A 20042-nucleotide genomic window follows, 5' to 3' on the forward strand; every position below is an offset into this window, starting at 1 on the left:
GGCCGGGATTTGTAGTGCCATGCAGCCCTCAGATGGGCTTTCTGTGGCAGTTTGTATGAAGTTTCGACCTGAAGTGCTGACGAGGACAAAATAAGGCTGTTCATGTGTGCTCAAGCTCAGCCGCGGAGGCAGCAGAGCACCTGTGGCCATTTCGTCTTTTCTCTTTGGCAGCGAGGGAATCGGAATCTGCATCATGTCTCCAAATGAGAGCTCTAGCTTCTATGGTCTTTTGCAGAAAGAATTTCCTAGCTGGGTGAAAGGAGGATGGAAAATCTCTTTGCATGGAATTTGCATGGAATCAGAGTAGAGAGATGGGCTTCGGGGGCCAGCTCTGCTGTGTGAGCGCAGGGCCACACCAGAATGGGAGTCTGTGCCTGTCCTTACTGCAGCGTGATTAATGCAGTTCTTGTCACACTGAACTTAACCACCATTTTACCCACAGGATTTCTGATTCTCTGATTCCTATGGGAATAATGACTAGGAAAAGCAGCAAAATAATTTTCAGGTATCTCCTCTGTTATTGCTTTGTTCTCTTCTGGACAGTTCACCTAGAAGGACTTGGCAAGTATCCTGATTCTTCATCCAGTTGCTTGCTTTTCCTTGTAGCATAATAAACGCAGTGATGCGTGCCTGCCCGGTTCTGTTTGGAAGATGATGGTGGCCTTCGCTGCTGTGCTTTGTGCTCTGCTGCCCCTACAGCGTTTCATGAAATGAAGTGGTGGGGGAGGGAGAGGGGAGCAGCGATTTCCTTCCTGAAGCCTCTTCTGGGCACTTGAGCTGCAGGGAACTGAGCCTATAGCTGTGTTGGCAGCTGCTTAGTTATTGCTGCTGCCAAAAATGCAGGGGCTCAGCCTGCCACGTCTTTGTTTCAGTAGCATTTCCTTCCTCTCTTCCCAATGTAGATGCCAAATACAGCATTTGAGGAAAACATATGATGATCTGCCAAGGTTGCTGCTCCAAAGTATACTTCGTGCTTGCGCCAGCAGTGATATTCATTCTTTTGCGGCCCTACCTGCTAAAATAACTTTCAGAGGAGAGGTCATCCTTATGGTATCTCTACTCCCTCGTTGAACAGCCCAAACCATGTGTTACAAGCAATTGCTAGTGATGTATATTCCGGTTTCTCTTTTCCTTCTTTTCCCAGTCCTAACCAGATTTTCTCTTGGAGAAAAATGCTTGGAGGGAGCAGAGGGAGTGTGGTAAGAAGCAGTTTTTCATGGCATTCTGTTACCAATTATTATTTTCTTTTTACCATTAGGAAGTTTTAAATGTGTTCAGTGTGGTAGGGATGCTTGAAACTGTAAGAAAAGATGTTTGATATGTGTTTTTTCTTGAGATGTAAGGTCTTGTTATTCATTGTGCAGGCTGCAAGAATCATGACAACTCCTTTCTTGGAAGGAAATGGTGGCGTTTTGCTGTTCATTTGTTTCTCAGATTTCTAGTAAGGTGCACGATGCAAACAGCCTCTTCATTCTGCATGATGCTGATTGTTGTCTGTTGATCTTGATGGCTCCCAAAATCTGTCTTTTCCTGAAAACCACTAAGTATAATTATGAATATGTCAAAAACACCAGTGGATGAGTGGCTCCAGGAAAACAAGCATGGATGGAGGAATGGGTTTGTGTTAGAGAACCGTTCATGGCCATTGTCATGCACAAAAGTCTAGTGATCCAGATGCAGTATGTTGCAGTGCAACCATCTTCTAACAGCCTTTCTAGCTTCATTATCTGGATATTTGTGCCTCCTGTGATTTACATCCCCTGCTGCAATTCAGCTATCATCTGACTTTGTGTGTCCCCTTGGTAACAAGTTCCTGCCAGTGTAAGTGCAGCGCTTCCCCTGCTACCCTTTGTGTCTCTGAAAAGTCCTGGGGTTGGAGCTTTGCAGGCTTTCTTCCAGTTTCTCCATTACTAGGCCATTCTCTTCAGTTACCCTTCCAGAAGACCAGCTGTCCAGACATACTGCTGAATGGACAGCTGCTTGCTTTCACTGAGGAAAAGACAGGACCTGTTAGGTTTGGGTGTTGCAGCCGACTGTAGCCCTGGATGTCTAGGGAGGGGACTGACTTCTCATAGTGATGGCATCAGTGAACCGAGTTGCTGCAGGTGCTGCTGGCATGCTTTGTGCTGATGTGCAGGTAGAGAGTCCTGAATCACTGCAGCTCCATGTCATCCTCTGCATCTGAAATGCTTCTTGGTGCCGTATCCTCCCTTCTCTAATGCTGGTCAGTAACTGTGCGAGTGAGTACCTGTGTATCCAGCATCCTGATCAAGTATAGAGGAGAGAAAGAGGACTGCTGCATTTTTGGCTCCGTAGAACTCTATTACCCTTTTACAGATCTTCAAGTAGCAAAATGGGCTGTTTTCCTTTCAGGTTGGGTGTGTGATACCTTATGGATCACGTATTCCAGACCTGCTTCGGTGGGAGGCTGTGTTAATACTGCACTTCACAATGGGCTGAGCTTTCAAAGTACTTCTGGACAACTTCTCGGGAAACAATGCAGATACCACAGTACCTTAATTAAAGAAATTATGCAGTAGATGTCCTTTCTTGCTTATAACATCCACTTTCTCACAGCAAAATTTCTTGATCTGTAGAAGCAACATGCAAACAAAAAACAGCGAAAAGGATAGGAAAACGGATGGCAGCAAAAGCTGCTCTTGTCTGCAGAAATCTGTGATGGAAACATGGTAATGTATTGTCATAAATGAAGTTTTATTATAGCCATGTCAGAATACTATGAAAAGAACAAGTGCTAGTGTCTGTTTCCATGGAGATCCTTCCTGTTCCCTGGGGAGCCGAGGAATTGCATGGTATTGTGCAGCTATGCCAGCTGCAATTAGGCTGGCGTGCTGCTGGAGCAGCACACGTGTGGACACCCAGCAGTGACAGGGACACAATGGCCAGGCACGTGTGCGCCGCGCGGACGGGGCCCTGTGGAATGTGCCCGTTGTCTCATGTAGGCAGGGCAAACGCAGGGCGCTGCGCTGGCCGCGTTCCGTGGGCACGGCCGGGCGCGCGCAGAGCGGGAACGGAGCCGGAGGCGGGGGGGAGCGCAGCACCAGCACCCCAAAACACACGGCAGTTTATTCCCTGATTTCTTTGCTCAAGTAGCTGTTTCTTCCTTGCTGCTTGAAGGAGGAGGGGAGCATTTTGTCGTCACTTTGTGCCAGTCCTTTGCTCAAATACCCCTGGCAGTTTGGCCTGGAAAGCCCAAATTACTACTGGTAGGGTTCTCTGAGTCAACTTGCTAATTCAGCCATTCCTGAATGAGTGCCAGGAAGATTTCCGCCCCCCCCCCCCCCCCCCATCAATTTGAGTGTTTTATATTTGCCTTTTTTTTTTTTTTTTTAATTTTGAAAATTATAAAGATTGGATTTTAGCATGAAAACTTAGCTGTGCATTAACTAATTAAATTTGGTACTATTTCGTGCTATACCAAAGCACATAGTCTATCTTAAACGTTTATTTGAAGTTTCTTAACTTCCTTTAGCTAATGTGCTTACATCTATTATCGCGATAGGAAATGTTGAGCAATTCATTTCAGTAAATGCTTTAAATTTGCGTGTGTTCCTATCAAACTGCATTTAGATGAAGATGTGTGTTGTGTCAGTGCACATGTTTATACTCCTGCTCTCAGTGCACCATAGCGTGTTCCAAGATTCCATGAAACCAACTGTAACTTTGGAAGGACCTTAATTTTTGGTAAAATCCTGCCCAGACTCCTTAGCATCTTCCTAGAACAGCAGTGGCAGGTAGCAGATAAGATTGGTTTTGCATCTAGAAACTCAGCTAGGTCCCCTCAAGCTGTGTGGGAAGTACAGTTGGCTGATGAGCAAAGGAATATTAATTTCCTTTCTACCTAGGGTGCTGTTAAAGCAATTACAGTCAGCAGAAACGAGCCAGTACGTCGCTCTGGAAGTCCTAGCGTGCTGCTTTGCTTGTCGTCTTCCTCCGGAGAACAGGCCCCGTTACCAAAACGGGGGGTTCCCTGCAGCCTGGCCAGGCTTGGGAGGGAGTTTGCTGCTTTTCTGTGCCAGTCTGCTGGAGACCAAGGCATTAAGTGGGTCAGGTGGGGTAACCAGCGCAGTGGCTTCATAGAGCATTCCCTGAAGAAATCATCTTGGATCAAATGAAAAATTATGACTTCTTGCAAAAGCTACTCCACTTCCATAGCAAGGAGGTGAATACCTGCTTTGAATCACCTGTGTGGGCCTGAAAGCCATGTTTGTTCTGTGATCCTGGGGGATTTGGGCTTCTTCTGTTGTGTTTGTTCCAAGACCATCACTGAACAAGAGGGAGAGGGTGACAAATGTTGCTGTGCTGTGACCTGACCCAGGGAATGTTGGCAGGGGGCATCTCTCCGCTTGCTTGACCTGGGGACCTCCGGACAACTGGTTTGGGTATCGTGTTACAGGGTCCAGGTCTGAAACACATTGAGCAGCCTCATCCATTTTTAAAAGATGGTTTTCCTAACGAGTGGCAAGGAATATTATCAATCTAGATGAGTCTAAATGAACTAATTTTCATTAGATTATTCTGCTTGTTCTTGGGTTGGGGTGTTGTGATGATGATTTTTTGCCTATGATATTTTAAGGTTCCAGTTTAGCTTTATGTGCATATAATCACAAGATTATTTCTTAGCAAGAATATACATATAGGCTGAATTTTAAAACATTTCAAGTCAGTTCTGAACGAAACTGTCCCGTCATTGATGTAAATCTGCTGCGGATCTTCTGAGATGACTGAAATCTGCTCAGGAACTCTGCATTTGTCACTTGTCTGTTGCAGGGATTTACCTCAGTATGGGCAAAAGCAATGGCAATCCTATTTTGGGCGAACATTTGATGTTTACACCAAGCTATGGAAATTTCAACAGCAACATCGGTAAGAAACTGTTTTAGGCAACTGTGTTCTATGGATTTAAGTGCAACTTTAATCTCTGGTATTTTGATGTGCCTAGGGGCCCCGGTTAAGACTGAGATTTCACTGTGTTGTTCAGGCATGAAAGGAGGGAGTAGTCATTGTTGTATTCACAGTCTAAATAAATTAAAATGCTGCAGAGTTTTCAGTCTGACTGTTTTTTTAAACAAAACCTTTTGTTGTTCCTGAATATGTATTGCTTTAATGTGTTCCTAAGGAGAAGCTGGGATGATGGCTTCTGCAGTGCAGGAACCCATCTGGAATGGTGTGAAGCGTCGTGCTGCAGTGTGGGCTCTAATCTTTCACACCTTCCATTGGCTGTGTAGTCCATGGGTTCTCATGGGAAGTTGTGACCATTTGTTCTGTGTATGTTGTGCAAAATACTAAAATATAGCTCTGGCAAGTTTTTGTAAAATAATGGTCATCGGCCTGGTGTGTGTATTCAATGCTGCTGGCTCTTGAGGGACTGCTGCCGGGGATGCCACACCAGTAACAAAATGAGAATTCCTTACAGTGGCTCCTTGTCTTGTCTGGTGTGATGTTCTCAGCAATTCTGGAATGCCTTTTAATCTTTCTTTTCTCTCTTGCGAAATAGACAAGTATTGGACAATCGGTATGGGTTGAAGCGGTGGCAAATTGGGGAAATTGCCTCCAAGATTGGGCAGCTCTATTACCATTATTAGTAAGTAAGCACAGAAAAGGATTCAGTAGGGAAATGCAGTGTTAGTGGCAGCTCCATGCCAAATGTATGGATGCTCAGACAGGAGGCTGCTGAGGTGGAAATGAATGTGTCAGTGGAACCTTGATGCCCCTGTCTGAACGAGGAGGCGTCTGGGACTGCATGGGGGTGCTGCAGAAAAAGGCACCTGGAGCCTGATGCCACTTTGCTAGAATCACGTTGGCACTGCCTAAGGACTTATTTTCTACCTCAGAAGTATCTGCAAGTCTTCCATGTGCTGCATTTGATTCTTGTGCAGAAGTGTGATTTACAAGTTTAACGTTCCTTTAAACTTTTAAATTAACCTGTCACCTGTACATATGGGCACAAGATGGGCAGATCTCACTGTTCCCTGAAATAGAATCCAAGCTCTGAAATCTCTCTTCCCTGCATGCACAAGGAATGAGAGTCTGGCTTTCATATGATGTGACTTGAGGAGGGAGTTCTGACACTGCTGCACAAAGGTGGCTGAGGGGGCAGGAGGGGAAGGCTGGGCACGGGTTTCCATCTGGAGCAGCGAGCTAATCTGCATCTTCCCCTGCAGCTTGCGCACTTCTGAAACCAGCTATCTGAATGAAGCTTTCTCCTTCTATTCAGCAATTAGGCAGAGGTCCTACTACTCCCAAGTCAACAAAGAAGACAGGTATGTCTGGACTGATGTTCTTTTTTTGGGACTAGAACTGTGTATGAAAATAATAAGTATAAGCTATGTTTATAGGAAGAGAACTAGGATAAAATCAATGTTGGTGATGGAAGCTTCTTCTAAACCTTCAACCATGCTTACAAACCCTGGTATAAACAAGAGCTTTGCTCCATGACTGAAGGCATATTCTATTCTCTGGCCCTGGCTGGAGAGCTGCTCAGGCCATACCTTCATTGCGCAGGGTCCTGAGCAGTAGCAGTGCTGGGGACTAGCGTTCTGCAGCTGGAAGGTAAATCGGGTGGGATTAAGCAGAGGAACCTGTTTGTTTCTTCTCATGAGGCTTTTCAGAAAGGCAGTACGACAGCCCCCTCTGGCTGGGGCAAAATCCAGAAGCCTTAGGAGAAAAGCATCTTCCAGTAAGACTCCATGTGGGAAGAGAATTATTTGGAACAGTGCTATGCTGTGACAGTAGAGAGTAGGTGCTGCCTGCCTGGAACTTAGAATAGGAGATATGAACAGGTAGGGAACTTGATTTTGGATCTTGTTCCTGTGTTCTAGCCAGTAAACCTTGGTCCCCTCGTTTGGTTAAAGTTAGAAGAAATCATTAGATAGTATCAGCTAAGGAATTTCTTGCTGAGCATTCAAGGATCTCTGGACTTCATTAGTTGTACTTCTGCAGATGTTCTGTTGTCTAAATGCATCTGTGCTCTACACATGAAAGATTGCCTGTGCTGTTCTGGTATCTGTTAATCCTGGGCTCTTGTCTCTTACAAATTCTCGTTTTCAGTCTGAGTGCTTGAACTTTTTCAGACAAGATAGGATTGACTACATATGTTTCTAGGTGCTGTTAGAAGATTTTAGAAATGGATGAGTAATCACAGGCCATGCTGACTTGCAGATGTTGGAGTTCTCAGGTGTTTGGCCTCGGAGCCAGCTGTGATTGTTGTGTGGTAATCTCAGTGGAGTCAGATACAACTGTCGAAAGGTTTGAAGAGTCAGATGTTATGTCTGACTCCCATGCCCCTTCTCAACTAAGGAGCTTAGGAGTGGGGGTGTTTGGGGCTCTCCTGGGCTGTTTTTTATGGCCCTATATGCTAAATATGCCCTGCTGGACTCGATATTTAATAAGGCTCTAAGTAGCCAGGTAGCTGTTTGGTCTCCGTATGAATGTAGGTAGAAATTCAAACCCGCAATCTCTTCAGTCTTGTTCTGGTCTTTGTCTGCTCCCTTCCTCCCTCCCTCATAGTTTGCCAATTGCCCATTGATATTCTGTTTTAATCTTAAATTTCCTTGTGTTGTTCTTGTTGCTGTTTTTAGGCCCGAATTGGTGGTTAAGAAGCTGCGTTATTATGCAAGGTTTATAGTAGTTTGTCTCTTGCTCAACAAAATGGATGTGGTAAAGGACCTTGTAAAGGTACGTTAAAATGAGGATTAAGAGCTGTGGGAGTCTGCTGGTTAGAGTCTATTTCCTTTAAAATCTCGCTTGTTAAACCTCTAGCATAGCTGCTGCAGTAGAGCTTTGCATTCTTTCCTCGTTTACTTTGACTGTGCTCTTGGAAATCATGGAAGAAGAAATCACATGAATGGCTGTTGAGACATGAACATTTGGCTAGAGAGGAAGATTTACAAATTTATATAGTTAGCTGAGAGTAAACTGTAAGATGGATATTATTCATCTGATAGTAAGGATCACCCAGTTACGTTTGGTATATCTTCATTCCTGTAGAGGCTTTAAGGGATCAGTGTAATCTTGTCCAAGTCTTCATGACACTTCATTGCTGTGAAAGCCAATGTCTGCTAGTTTGATGCTGAGCTTATTTCTCTCCCTTTCCAGCCTGTCTCACTTAGTCCCACTTCTAGGACACATCCTGAATACATTTTGCCCCTTCCAGAGACCCATGGAAATGCTAAGGATGTAGATATTTATATGAAATTGGAAAGGTTGGATCTGCATCTCTCTCTGTTGGGGGAGTGAAGTTCTGAGTGCTCAAACACACTCTTTATGTACAACAGATACAGATCATTTGTTCATCACTGCCTTTCTAGTATCCCTGCCATATGCCTCGGAGAATATCTTCTGTGAATCAGATAATGATGAAACTTTAAGATTAAATGACTTGTCAGATTGTTGTCTGAAAACCAACTGATTTGGTAAAGCAATCCAAACTGTAAACTTCTTAAACTGAGAGCTTAATAGTCAATCAGTGAGTTTACTGTTTGTTTTTCTTTGAACTTTTTACATTAGGAGTTGTCAGATGAAATTGAAGATTACACTCATCGTTTTAATACTGAGGATCAGGTAGAATGGAACCTGGTTCTTCAAGAAGTGGCAGCCTTTATTGAGGTGAGAATATAATTTCCTTGTAATTGTCAATTTAAAAATAAAATGAAATCACGACTTCACCAAAGTGTTCCTGTACCACCACCTCTGTGTGGAAGCAGAATTCCTGTCCAACTGAATCACTGAAACGTATTTACAGTAGTGTAGCAGTGACAACTGTTTCCTGAAGAGTCAGATCTGGTCATGTAGCGTAGTGAAAACAGCAGCAGGAAGCAGAGACCCACCTGGATGCCGTTTTTGTTTTTGATCTTGGTGTTCAGAAAATGGTGGAGTTGAATGCACAGCAGGTAACGTGGTTGGTGTTTTGGAAAGGCAGCTGTACAGGACAGCTGTAGTCCTGTGATTGTGGAAGCCAATCCAATTTGCTGATATTTCGACTATGTTTCAGAGTGTACTTTGATTGTTGGAAGTACTGGCCTATTACGCTGGCCATACCTGAGCAGTATATAATGGAAAATACAGTTAATGATAGTGTGACAATTAATGATAGTGTCCCTTAGCATAGTTGTAACATGACTGGCTTCTAAAACTTGTCAAAAAGAAAATAAATTCCTCGGGTCTAGAAAAGCTAAAGTGGAGTTGCATCGTTTGAGAGCGAATGTTTTTCTCTCAGCTATACATTCAAGTGCTTGTGCTGTGTACTTCCTCGTAGTCCCTAAGGGTTGCTGCCTTTCCAAGTGTAAAGGCTCCGTGACCTGCATACAAATACAGAAATATGAGTATGGCAAACTAATTTTAAAAATTTGCCTCACTTATGCAATGCTTGTTGCATATGACAGGACTTCTTTCATCCCTCTAATGGCAAATCTGTATATTTCCTTGAATTCATGATACATTTTGGTTGTCCTTCCAGGCAGACCCTGTAATGGTTTTAAATGATGACAACACCATTGTGATCACTTCCAACAGGCTTTCTGAAACAGGAGCTCCATTGCTAGAGCAAGGAATGATAGTGGGACAGCTTGCTCTTGCAGATGCACTGATTATTGGGAACTGCAATAACCAGGTAAAGATGATTGCAGGGACTTGGGTTTATATCCTTGGAATTCACAGTCCATCCATCTGTGACAGGAACTAGAGATTCCAATAGAGATAAGTGTTCAAACATTTCAGTAGTGATGTTTGCAGGGGCAGGAAGCAGCGAGTTTGTCAGAAATAAGACTGCTTTAGAACAGTGCTGTGTTACTGGACCTATGGCACTCATCTCTTATCCCATATATCTGTCAGGACAATTAAGTGGGTGTAATTGATGATAGCCAGGTTGTATGGATTTCATGACTTCTTTCTGAGCTCTTTTTTGCAGATAAGCAGTGTCACTGTATCTAAACTACAATGCTTGTGCATCTTTCAGATGTTGTCTAAAACCATAGCGCTTTGTGGGTTTCAGCAGTTCACTTATAGACACCTCAGAAGAGCCTGTGATTTGCAAAGCAGGGTCTACACTCCAGCAGACCGGCTAGACAGAGCAGTAATAAATAGACTTTGTCTTCATTGAGCTCTTCCAGAAGTTGTTTACAGCTCTTTATAGATTCAAAGGTGACACTGACAGATCCTAGAGAGACCGCAAGCAGTCTCGCTGGGATGCAGTTGAATCTCCTGCCTGGATGATTCCTGAGGAGTAGACTGTTTAACGTGGCTCAGGAAAAATAAGTAGCATGACTGTCTTGCAGGTCAAGTTCAGCGAATTAACAATTGATATGTTCCGAATGCTGCAAGCCCTTGAAAGGGAACCGATGAATTTGGCTTCACAAATGAACAAACCTGGAATGCAGGTGAGTTCCATTTCAGCGATCAGCCTGGCAACGGGCCCGCGCTGATTTACGGTGTGATCTTCCTGTACTGTCACTGTGCAGAGCGGGGTGGGAAGGCTGGTATAACTCTTAGTAGAAGTTAATGAAGGATGGAACAGACCTGTACAGTTTGACCCAAGTTATGACTTTTTCCATTTTAATTGGAATCTTCACTAGTAGGAAAATTAGCAGAAATTATTTTCACAAATGTTTTAGATCATGGCACCCCCTTCTGAAAGGTGCCATATATACCCACCCTTACCTTTGTGTTGACCCTAGCAGTCATGCATACAGATAGGTTCATCTGCTTGCTGATATAGCTGAGAACTATATGTCCCCTTCAGAGAAAACTCGCACAAAATCATAGTTTTAATGAGCAGGCAAAAGGAAATGGCTATAGTTTCATCTACTTAATTGAACAGGGGAGATTTTTCTTTCCACGTTCTTTCCTTAAGTTACAGTTTACAGAGTAAGAAATATTTGGGCCAAAATTAAACTCAGGAATAATATTAATTTTTGGTGTAAATGCTGTTTACCTTGCTTTGCTATGTACTAGGCAGTGCTGCAAGGAAAGACTGCTATATGGGAGAACTATATTGAAGATGAATATTGTAATAAACAGAAGCTGCTTTGGTGATATTAGGGTGTGTGTTTCTTTTTTTAACAGGAGACAACAGAGAAACCAGCCAGGCGGGAAAACCCTCATAAATACCTACTTTATAAACCAACTTTTAGCCAGCTATATACTTTTTTAGCAGCATCATTTAAGGTTTGTGATATTGGTAATTTTGTTTGTAACAGAAAAATACCCAAGATGGAGTATAACACTGAAAAAAAATGTGGTTGACATGGTCCTTTCTGTTTCCTGGGAAGGGCAGCTTTCTTGACTTCTTATAAAGTATAAAATAATCACCTGAGAGGATGGACATATAGATATATATAATTTGTACAATAAAGGCAAATTTGTTAACTGCCAATAAAGGAAGGAAAAATGTTTTAAGACAGAAATCTACCTTGCTGTTTATACAGAAGTTGTTATAGCACTTCTAAAATATAGCAATTTTCGAATAGAAGACTGAGCTACTCCTATGGAAGCAGTGTTAATAACTATCCAGTATCAGGAGTAGAACATAATGATATCGAAAGCCTTATGTAGTAGTTGAATGTGATTTAACAAGTAATTGTGTTTTTGTTTTTATATATACACACATATGCAAGTGTATATACTGGAAATAACTCTTGAGGTAAGAGACTTGGAGAACAGAAAAATCTTGGTGTTCCTGTAGTGCATAGGATGCCAAACACAATCCAAAATCAAGGAAGCATGTCAAGAAACTATTGTTCTTGAGCATTTCATATACCTTCTGTGTCTCTAATTCTCTGTTTCTTCTGAATTTCACATCTGTCTCCTGGATGTGCTATTTTTGTCTGCCCATCTTTAACCACCTCTGTTCCATGCAAATAATCTATGGACCTGTAAACTTAGTACATTTGCTGAGCTTAGTTTCATTTAATAAAGTCACAGGGGTCATTATATTTCTGTACAACTCAGCAATTCAAAGATTTAGTAGGAAAATGTGATTTTTGTAAAGAAATGAATTTCAAAATTGATAAGAAAATGCTTCCTTACCATTTATGATTTTGAGTGTCTGTATGCTCAGCTTTCTGCAAGGGTTAAAAGTGCTTGTTTCCTTATGAAGACAGCCAAAAGAAAGATGGAAAATAGATTGCTTTTATAGGCATATATAGGAAGTTGGACATGTGTTTTCTGGCTGAGAAGGGGCAGGGCGAAAGAGGTGGGTGTTGCAGCCACGGTGTATCTGGAAACAAAGACCTTAGTTTAGAAGCCTGGATCATTTGGGAGTTCAGGGCTGCATGGATATTGGCAGTCTGTGGTTCCCACTTGTTGGGAAACCTCAGAGCTGCTCTGGTTGTAGGAGTCTGCATGGAAGCAAACACTGATATTCTGCTACTGCTTTAACCTCGGATGTCAGCCTTTTAAAGATCCCTGTGAAAGAGGAAAAAAAACCTGTGTGTGTATCATCAGTTTGTGTTTGTGTCTACGTGCTCCCCTATTCAAAGGGGTGTATGTAGTGGGACGGGCTGTATGCACATACAAAGAACAGAGGGAAGTCTGAAGCGCAGGCTTCAATGACAAAGCTTCTTTGGAATTGATGATAGACTATAAAAATATATACATTTCTTTCCTTGCTACTTGTCTCTTCACTTGAATTTCAGGAGCTGCCTGCGAACAGTGTCCTGCTGATTTACTTGTCTGCCACGGGCGTGTTTCCCTCAGGTCGTTCGGATAGTGAAGGTACAATAAAGGAATGCTCCCTGTCATGAACAGGGCTTGAATTCTCTTTATGTTCCGGGTCAAGTGACCAAGAAAGTCACAAAGCTCCTTTTAAAAGACAAGTCAATTTTATTCTCCTGTCTGCTTTGTAAGATAGCCTTTTCTTCACCCAAACAGTAGTTAATTTCCTATTTTAATCAGTGTGCTTTAGCTTGAAAGCTTTTCTAAGGATGTACTCTGTTTTTTGGTACATTAAGTTTCACCAATTTAAAGATTATGTGTCTCAGTCTCTAATACTAGGAGAATATACTGTCAGAAGGGCGGAAAAAGGGCTGAAAAAGTGTCTGCAGAGATGGTTCTTTTCGCACGCATGTTGACGTGACAATTCAAGCCCTTATCATGATTTTTGACAACTTTTCTCACTTCATTATTCTGTTCTTTGCAACTTAGCAGAATATTTGGATGCAGCTGCAATCTAAAAGCTGAAAACTGGCTGAACTGGCTGAAGCAAAAGTGATCAAAAATCTGTTTATATTAAATGATTAAAAGAAAAAAATATTTTAACATCCTAAATATTGTACATACCTCATCTGTTTGAGACTTGCATTCCTTTATAAAATGCATGCCTGGTCCATCCCCATGCATGATTTATAGAACTCTTAAAATGTTAAAGAAAAAAAAATGCCACCTATGTGAATGGCATTTTTTTAGTGCTTTTACCATTTTACTTTGCGCTGCAGCTTGGTGATGCATTTTAACCGAACTGTGTCTTTTAAAGCCTACCTTATACCCACTTTCCCTGCATGTCTTCTTTCAGTTTAATGCCTTGCTCTAGAGGCATCCAGTCTCTGCCTTCTCATGAGCCGCACAGTCAAGCTCCAGTTTTCATTAAATGCATGCCATTACAACTGCTTTCTTTTAATAAGGTAGTGTTGTCTGCAAAGAGCAAAATGTTCTACCTTATTAAATGGGAGAACAGCTACAGGCTGCATTGTTGAGCTCTTATAAGCTGTTTGTGTGACAGGTCACATGCGAGACACCAGTGCCAAATTAATGTATATTCTGTTCCTAATTCTGTATTCTTAAAACTTCCCTTAAAATGGAAGAGTTTTAGGTATCTGAACCTGGAAAAAAAAATTGTACTTGGTGGCAAAATATGATTCAACCAAATCTGTCAATGCATAACAGAATTGGGAAATCCTAATACTGTCTTTTATTAATCATGGTGACGCGTCTCTAGCACTTTTTTGGTGTAGGTTTTGATATTTTTATAGCCATTACTTTCAGCTTTGTCCATCAAACACTTAAGCAGGTAGTTCAGTTGTGTGAGCTTAGCAGAATGTCGTGAGCTTACCTTAGGACCGCTACATGCATTTAAAAATAGGTAATCTGTATTTGAAAATTAACCTTTACTGCAGATCTGAAACATGGTTAGGAATGTTTTATCATTTCTAGGAGTACTGAAAGTACATGCTTCCTCTGAACTCTCTTTTTCCCCAATATTCAGCTACTCTTTGAAGTATTTTTTCTGCAGATGATTATATGTATTCTCAGATATTATATTTATTCTGAGAGGCTTCTGTTTTTTAGTTTGATTTAGCATTAAATTTTTTGAGCAGATTCTGTTTCTAGAATATACTAGTTCATGCAGTAATCTAAAAAAGGTATAGATTTGTGTGACAAATGTAGTCATTTTTTTTTCTTTTTGCTATATAATGTGTAAGAGCCACTGTTTGGGTCTTCTGCATTATATTTCTGCATTTTTGAATAATGAACAAATAAAGTTATGAAGTTGCAGGGGTTTTTCTACTGTTTGGTAGATGCTGAAACTACCAAAAAGCATAAAATTAAGTAGATGTTTTGTCAACTGGAAGGTATCCATATTCCTTCTTCCCTTCCCCAGAAATGCAGTATTTTAGATTCGCTTTATTTTGGAGTATTTTTGGTTGCTTCCTTCCTTTCATATCATCGTAAAATCCATAGCTGAAGTGAATGGACTCTGCTAATTTTAGTCTTCCTTTTACCACTTTTAGGTCCGTATGACTTTGGCGGTGTTCTGACAAACAGTAACCGGGACATTATAAATGGGGATGCAATCCACAAGCGAAACCAATCTTACAAGGAAATGCACTGGTAAGTTTCATGAGCTTGGCAACCACAAATTTGGAAGAATTTCATGGAGAAGCGCATCCGTGCCTCTTCAATTTACAGTGTCGATTGACTTGAATATGAAGAACTATAAATAAATGAGTGTGCAACTCTAAGTCACAATTTAAGCACTAGAGGAAAAAAAACCTATATTTTAAGGTAAATTCTCTTACTGAAAAATTTCAAATCAGTGATGGATGACTGTTTGGTTAAGAGCAACATCCTTTTTGGAGAAAAAACTAAGAGAAAGTTAAATAGTCCCTAGTACAGATGACATCAAACTGGTTTGCAGTTATTCTCTGAGGATGAATCTGTGAACTGGGGCAAGGAGAATGTGTGTGGTGTGGGGTTTTTTGTGTTTTGTTTTTGATTTTTTTTTTTTTTTTTTTTTTTTTTTTTACTCTGTGTGTGTGTGTGTGTGTGTAGCTGTGGGCAGCCGTGTTTCTAGGAAACTTGTGCCTTTTCACAACTTCACAGAAATTCTAGTGCTCTTTGAAGTGTCTCTCTCTCTTTTCAGTCTTCACCCTGGTGATCTCTATCCTTTCACAAGAAAGCCTCTGTTTATCATTGTGGATTCTTCAAACAGTGTTGCCTATAAGGTAAGGCTCTTGAATGCAACTGCATGTGTGATAGGATACAGTGCCAACCCCTAGTTAGTTTACACATTTAACAGGTTATTTTTTAAACACTTTGTATTCAGTCTTTCTTTTCTTTTGAGGTTGTGCATGCTAGTCAGGATCTGATCCTATGAATAGGAACAAGAAGAAGCACATGAACAGACGCTCATTGGAAAGTAATAAATCCTCCTGGAGGGAAAAAAGGTTCAAGATTTCCAAGATCTCTGGTGGGAGGTTTATTTTTGTTATATACCAAAGACAAATCTTGGTATGTATGCATGGGGGCGGGAAATAATCTAATCTGCTCTTTTTTTTTCCTCCAGTCATCCAGCACTCATTTGCTTTTAAGCAACAGGAAGGAGTCAAAGCATTGAGCATGATCTTGTAAATAAGAGGGGTATCTGTGTCTGGAAAAAATGTCTGAATCAAGGAAATAACAAGACACAGAAATTAGCAAACAATGTTACTATAGAATGATGTGTGCTGGGACAGTGAGCCTCCTTCTGGGGTGCTATAAACTTAAAGTAGAATTATTCACCAAATCACCATTGGAAATCTGCATTTCGGGTAATACAGAAGCAGGCATTTATAATTTCAGTTGCCAGTTGCATCTGGATGACACTATGACATTATTTCATTTGTGAATGGGATATTAAGAATGTATTATTTCTGGGGAAACTCATTTCCTAATGTCTTCCTTTTAATAGCTCCATTATTTGCAGTGAGGGAAGGGAATATTCACAGCTGCGTTTCTGAGGAGGAACAGGGACGTCTAGTGGCCAGCTGAACTTGCTCTTTGTTCAGGATCCACAGTCCTCATCCTTCATTTTAAAGGCATATGCTGGCTAACAAGAGTTAGGCTGTAAGGACCAGTGTGATTTCTGTACTGAGCCCAGGACCTAACAGCCTTAAAAATGACATGGCATTTCTGTAGGGCTCTTCTTAATTGCTTTGTAATGGATTTCAAAGGCTTTTGAAATGCTGCTGAATTGAACTTCACCATACCAGCTTTCAGTACAAGCCTGCTGCTGCTTTTATTTTACATATAAATACTCTTCCTCATTGAAAGAGAGGGAGATGCAATCAGAATATTTCACCTGTCTTTCTAAGAAAATGAGAATTTGATAGAGATTTATTTTCCTGTACACTCTCTTGGTGTGGATTCCAGTGCAGCAAGAGGGGGTTTTGGTTTTGATTTGGGTGGGCAGAGGATTTAGGGTTTGGTTTCTCCTGCCTTCCTCCATAGTAGAATTGCTGAAAGATGCAAAGTGGATCTGCTCTGGAGAAGAGAGTAAGGGATTCATGGAGACCCTTCATTCGTATGCAGCTCTGGATGTAGCAAGGTTCTGTGGGCAGTTTAGAGAGAAGGATCTCTAATGGTTTCCCGCCTGTAGACTTTTAGTTCCCATGAGAATAACTGTTCAGTGTTTTTGGTGGAACTGTGCTGTCTCTGTTACATTAAAATGTGATAATTGTATTCTCTAGATTGCAAAATAACTTTTGAACAGTAAGCAAATACTCTAATCTCCATTTAGTTTCTTTTCTGTATCTGTAGTGAACTGTTTCAGTAGTGTGAACTATCCCAGCGTGCTGTCAAGCACACAGAGCAGCTGTCACAAGCAAAGTCCAATCTCTGCCTGCATGTAAGGCAGGCATTTTCACGGAAATGTGGAAATGAAACTCAGCATTTGAGAACTCACTTGTCTTCAAAATCTCTTACCATTGCACTTAGGCAAGCAGATATATGGGAGTTGGGCTTTTTGTTTTTGTTTTCAGCTGAGGCCAAATGACAGAATTCTCCATCTCGGTGTTTTCTAGCTGTTGCAGATTCCTGCCTGTCATTGCTTTGTACGTGCGTGGTTCCTGGTAGCAGGATACACGGACAGCTCTGTCCTGTGAGTATCCGCTGGGCCTGTTACGAGGGGCTTCGCACGCTCGAGCACCGCAACAAAGAGGTTCTGTGCGAGAAGTCAAAGCCAGTGCACGGACTTGTTCCACACGGCTGCTCTGAGCTTTCCTGACAGGACAGTAGCTATCCTGGCATTTAAATGTCACCGCTAGCAATACTAGTGGTAGCAGCAGCTCTTCACACGTCTCTTTCTGAAAGCTGTTCCGCTCTCCTGCACACATTCCTGTCCCCTCTGTCTTTCTGGAGGGTTTAGATGGTGGTGACTGAGAGAGAGCCCTGCCAGGAAGCGACTTGCCAGTTTGTCAAATCAGCTGCATGTACAGGCACAGCTTCTTCCTCTGTATTTTTAGCTCATATTGGAAGATAAGTGTAAATTAAGCATATCTACTTAAACCTTCAATTTTCTGGAAAGCCTCAGCTTCAGTGTAGATGGCTGTGTTTGAGAAGATTACTATTGTATATCTAAATGAAATAATGTTTTAGATCAGTATCTTCTAGTAGCTGTAGTTGTCTTTGACCATAATCTTCGACTTAAAAGTACTGTTCCAGCGACTTAAGAATGCAATAATTCTGCTGTGACATGGTACAGATGCTCAGCTTGGTCAATTCACAGGCAAATTTTACTCCTTATAGAGATGATGGGTAGTTCTTTTCTGAAAAGAGATATATGTGGGTTGTAATTTTAAAAAAGCAGCACTGCTTGTGTTTGAAGTCAAATACTGAAGTCAAAAATTAGCTCATTTTGAAACAGAAATGTTTCTTCACCATTTTTGGAATGGTCAATACATTGAAGGGTAACATCCTCCTTATCCAAAGCTGTCAGCAACATCTGGACTGCAGGACAGGCTTTTCTGGAGCACCTTGCAGTCCTCCTCTCCAAACCGTTTGTGCTTCAAAGTTAGCTGCAACATGTTCTTGTTCCTTTGTCACGTGTGCCTTTGTCACGTGTGTACGTGTCCCCATGGGAATCGGCGGTAAGGTGGTGCTGGGTGAGCCCTGGTGCCTTCCTGGGCTTTGGCAGTCAGAGGCAGAGCTGGCACGGACCTGGAAGCTGAGCGTCTTCGGCTCCTGGCGCTGCAGCTCACATGCAACACGGGCCCCAGCAGCTCTCTTCCAAAGTGCAAGTTCTGTGTTGGGGTGGTAAATCGTGTATTTTCTCCCTTTTGCAGGACTTACTGTCTGTGTTGGCTTCAACTTTGCTGGGACACTTAGAGTTAGCCCAAACTGTGAGGTTGTTCATAAATACTGAGCGTATATGTGACATGAAAACATGCCTCTTCTTGGCGTCAGCAGCACTGGCTTCATTCAGTGCAAACTAGCGATGCTTGCAGTGACTCTTGGAGTTTTTTTTAAGTTTAATATTACTAATTACTGTGTTGGCTTGCAGTTACTGTATTCCTGATAATAGTGTTTGTTTCTTCTTTAGAGACCAGGCCTTACTATCTAGCATTATAAAACGTGCTTGAGATCTTCATGAAGCGGAGGACTGCTTAGGAGTGGCCAGCACTGTCAGATGTGGGCGATGTTTTATTTTGATTAGACTAGCATAGTATGCTAACACTAGTATAGTGTTAGCAGACCTAGGTGAAGTTAATTCAGTGAAACTAATTTAATTGAAATGCATTGCCCAGGAGAGAGAGTTCCATTTGAATTAAACAGACGCCAGAGGAATTAAAAATCAGGCCTTTCCAAGGCACTGCTACACAAGTGAACAGTGGGTGGGTTTTGTTTGTTTGGGGAGTGTGTGTGATTTGTACCTAACCTTCACAACATGCCAATTTTATGAATAAAATTTACAGATGTTTGTGTTGCACTCACCTTGCTCTAGATGAGTGGTGTGAATGCGCTTTGATAGCAAACATTCATTTATGGCTGCATTCTGTGGCTTTGGAAGCCTTCAGTTTTAGGAAACTGTTCAAGAGGTGTAACAGGTGTTGTGGGGAGGTTGTTTTTTAAATAAAACATGGCCGTCCGTATTACTGAAAGGATTAGTCAAATATCCAGTAGGACTGTGCCAGGTATGTATTGGCAAAACAGAACTGCACAAAGGCTTTGAGGCTCCTGGAGGAAACCTTGTGTCATGTAACACTTGTGTGATATTTAGGGTGGATGAAGCAGGTATTGTAAAATGGGGCTTCAGTATAATAGATGTTAGTTATGACATACTTGTTTTAAAAAGGAAACCAAAAAAGCAGCTAGATGTATTTTCTGTAATAGCTAATGGCTTTTTCTGCAGAACTTGTGAGTGGATCTTTTTGTTTGTTTATTAGTAATGTGTTACTAAAGCTGCATTTCCATGAAATTAGTGCCTGCTATCACTTGCTGTTAAATTCTTTCATTTCACAAATCTAAAGTACTTTAAAATATAATGGGTTATGTTTCCTTCTTCCGGGCTGTGATATATGAATAAGTCAACTGGTCAGCCTTGCTGTCTTAAGCTTAACTGTGTATCAGGCATTAGCATGATAACTCGACTAGTCTTTGTTCATACCCCTAAACTGTTGAATTTCCAAAATCAAAAAAAGTGACCATCAATACTTAAATTCTTATCTGTTACAGAACTTCACAAACTTATTTGGGCAGCCACTGGTGTGCTTGCTTTCTCCAACAGCATATCCGAAAGCATTGCAAGGTATGCGAGTGCTGCCCTTCCGAAC

The 20042-nt window shown here is 41.6% G+C and overlaps 1 protein-coding gene across 1 annotated transcript in view; it reads left to right on the forward strand.

Annotated features, from left to right (window-relative positions):
- SCAI (suppressor of cancer cell invasion) overlaps positions 1 to 20042 on the forward strand; it is a 37207-nt gene that overhangs the window by 14599 nt on the left and 2566 nt on the right. Inside the window, exons 4-15 of the mRNA XM_088525451.1 lie at positions 4792 to 4887; positions 5519 to 5605; positions 6186 to 6284; positions 7602 to 7698; positions 8530 to 8628; positions 9479 to 9631; positions 10296 to 10397; positions 11083 to 11184; positions 12654 to 12732; positions 14745 to 14844; positions 15377 to 15458; positions 19945 to 20017. Coding sequence (XP_088381577.1) covers positions 4792 to 4887; positions 5519 to 5605; positions 6186 to 6284; positions 7602 to 7698; positions 8530 to 8628; positions 9479 to 9631; positions 10296 to 10397; positions 11083 to 11184; positions 12654 to 12732; positions 14745 to 14844; positions 15377 to 15458; positions 19945 to 20017 — 1169 coding nt within the window. The remainder of the gene's footprint in view (positions 1 to 4791; positions 4888 to 5518; positions 5606 to 6185; positions 6285 to 7601; positions 7699 to 8529; positions 8629 to 9478; positions 9632 to 10295; positions 10398 to 11082; positions 11185 to 12653; positions 12733 to 14744; positions 14845 to 15376; positions 15459 to 19944; positions 20018 to 20042) is intronic.

Source organism: Tinamus guttatus, unplaced genomic scaffold, assembly GCF_059628265.1.
Source record: "Tinamus guttatus ecotype Peru unplaced genomic scaffold, ASM5962826v1 Tinamus_guttatus_pri_ptg000226l, whole genome shotgun sequence".
NCBI lineage: Eukaryota > Metazoa > Chordata > Aves > Tinamiformes > Tinamidae > Tinamus > Tinamus guttatus.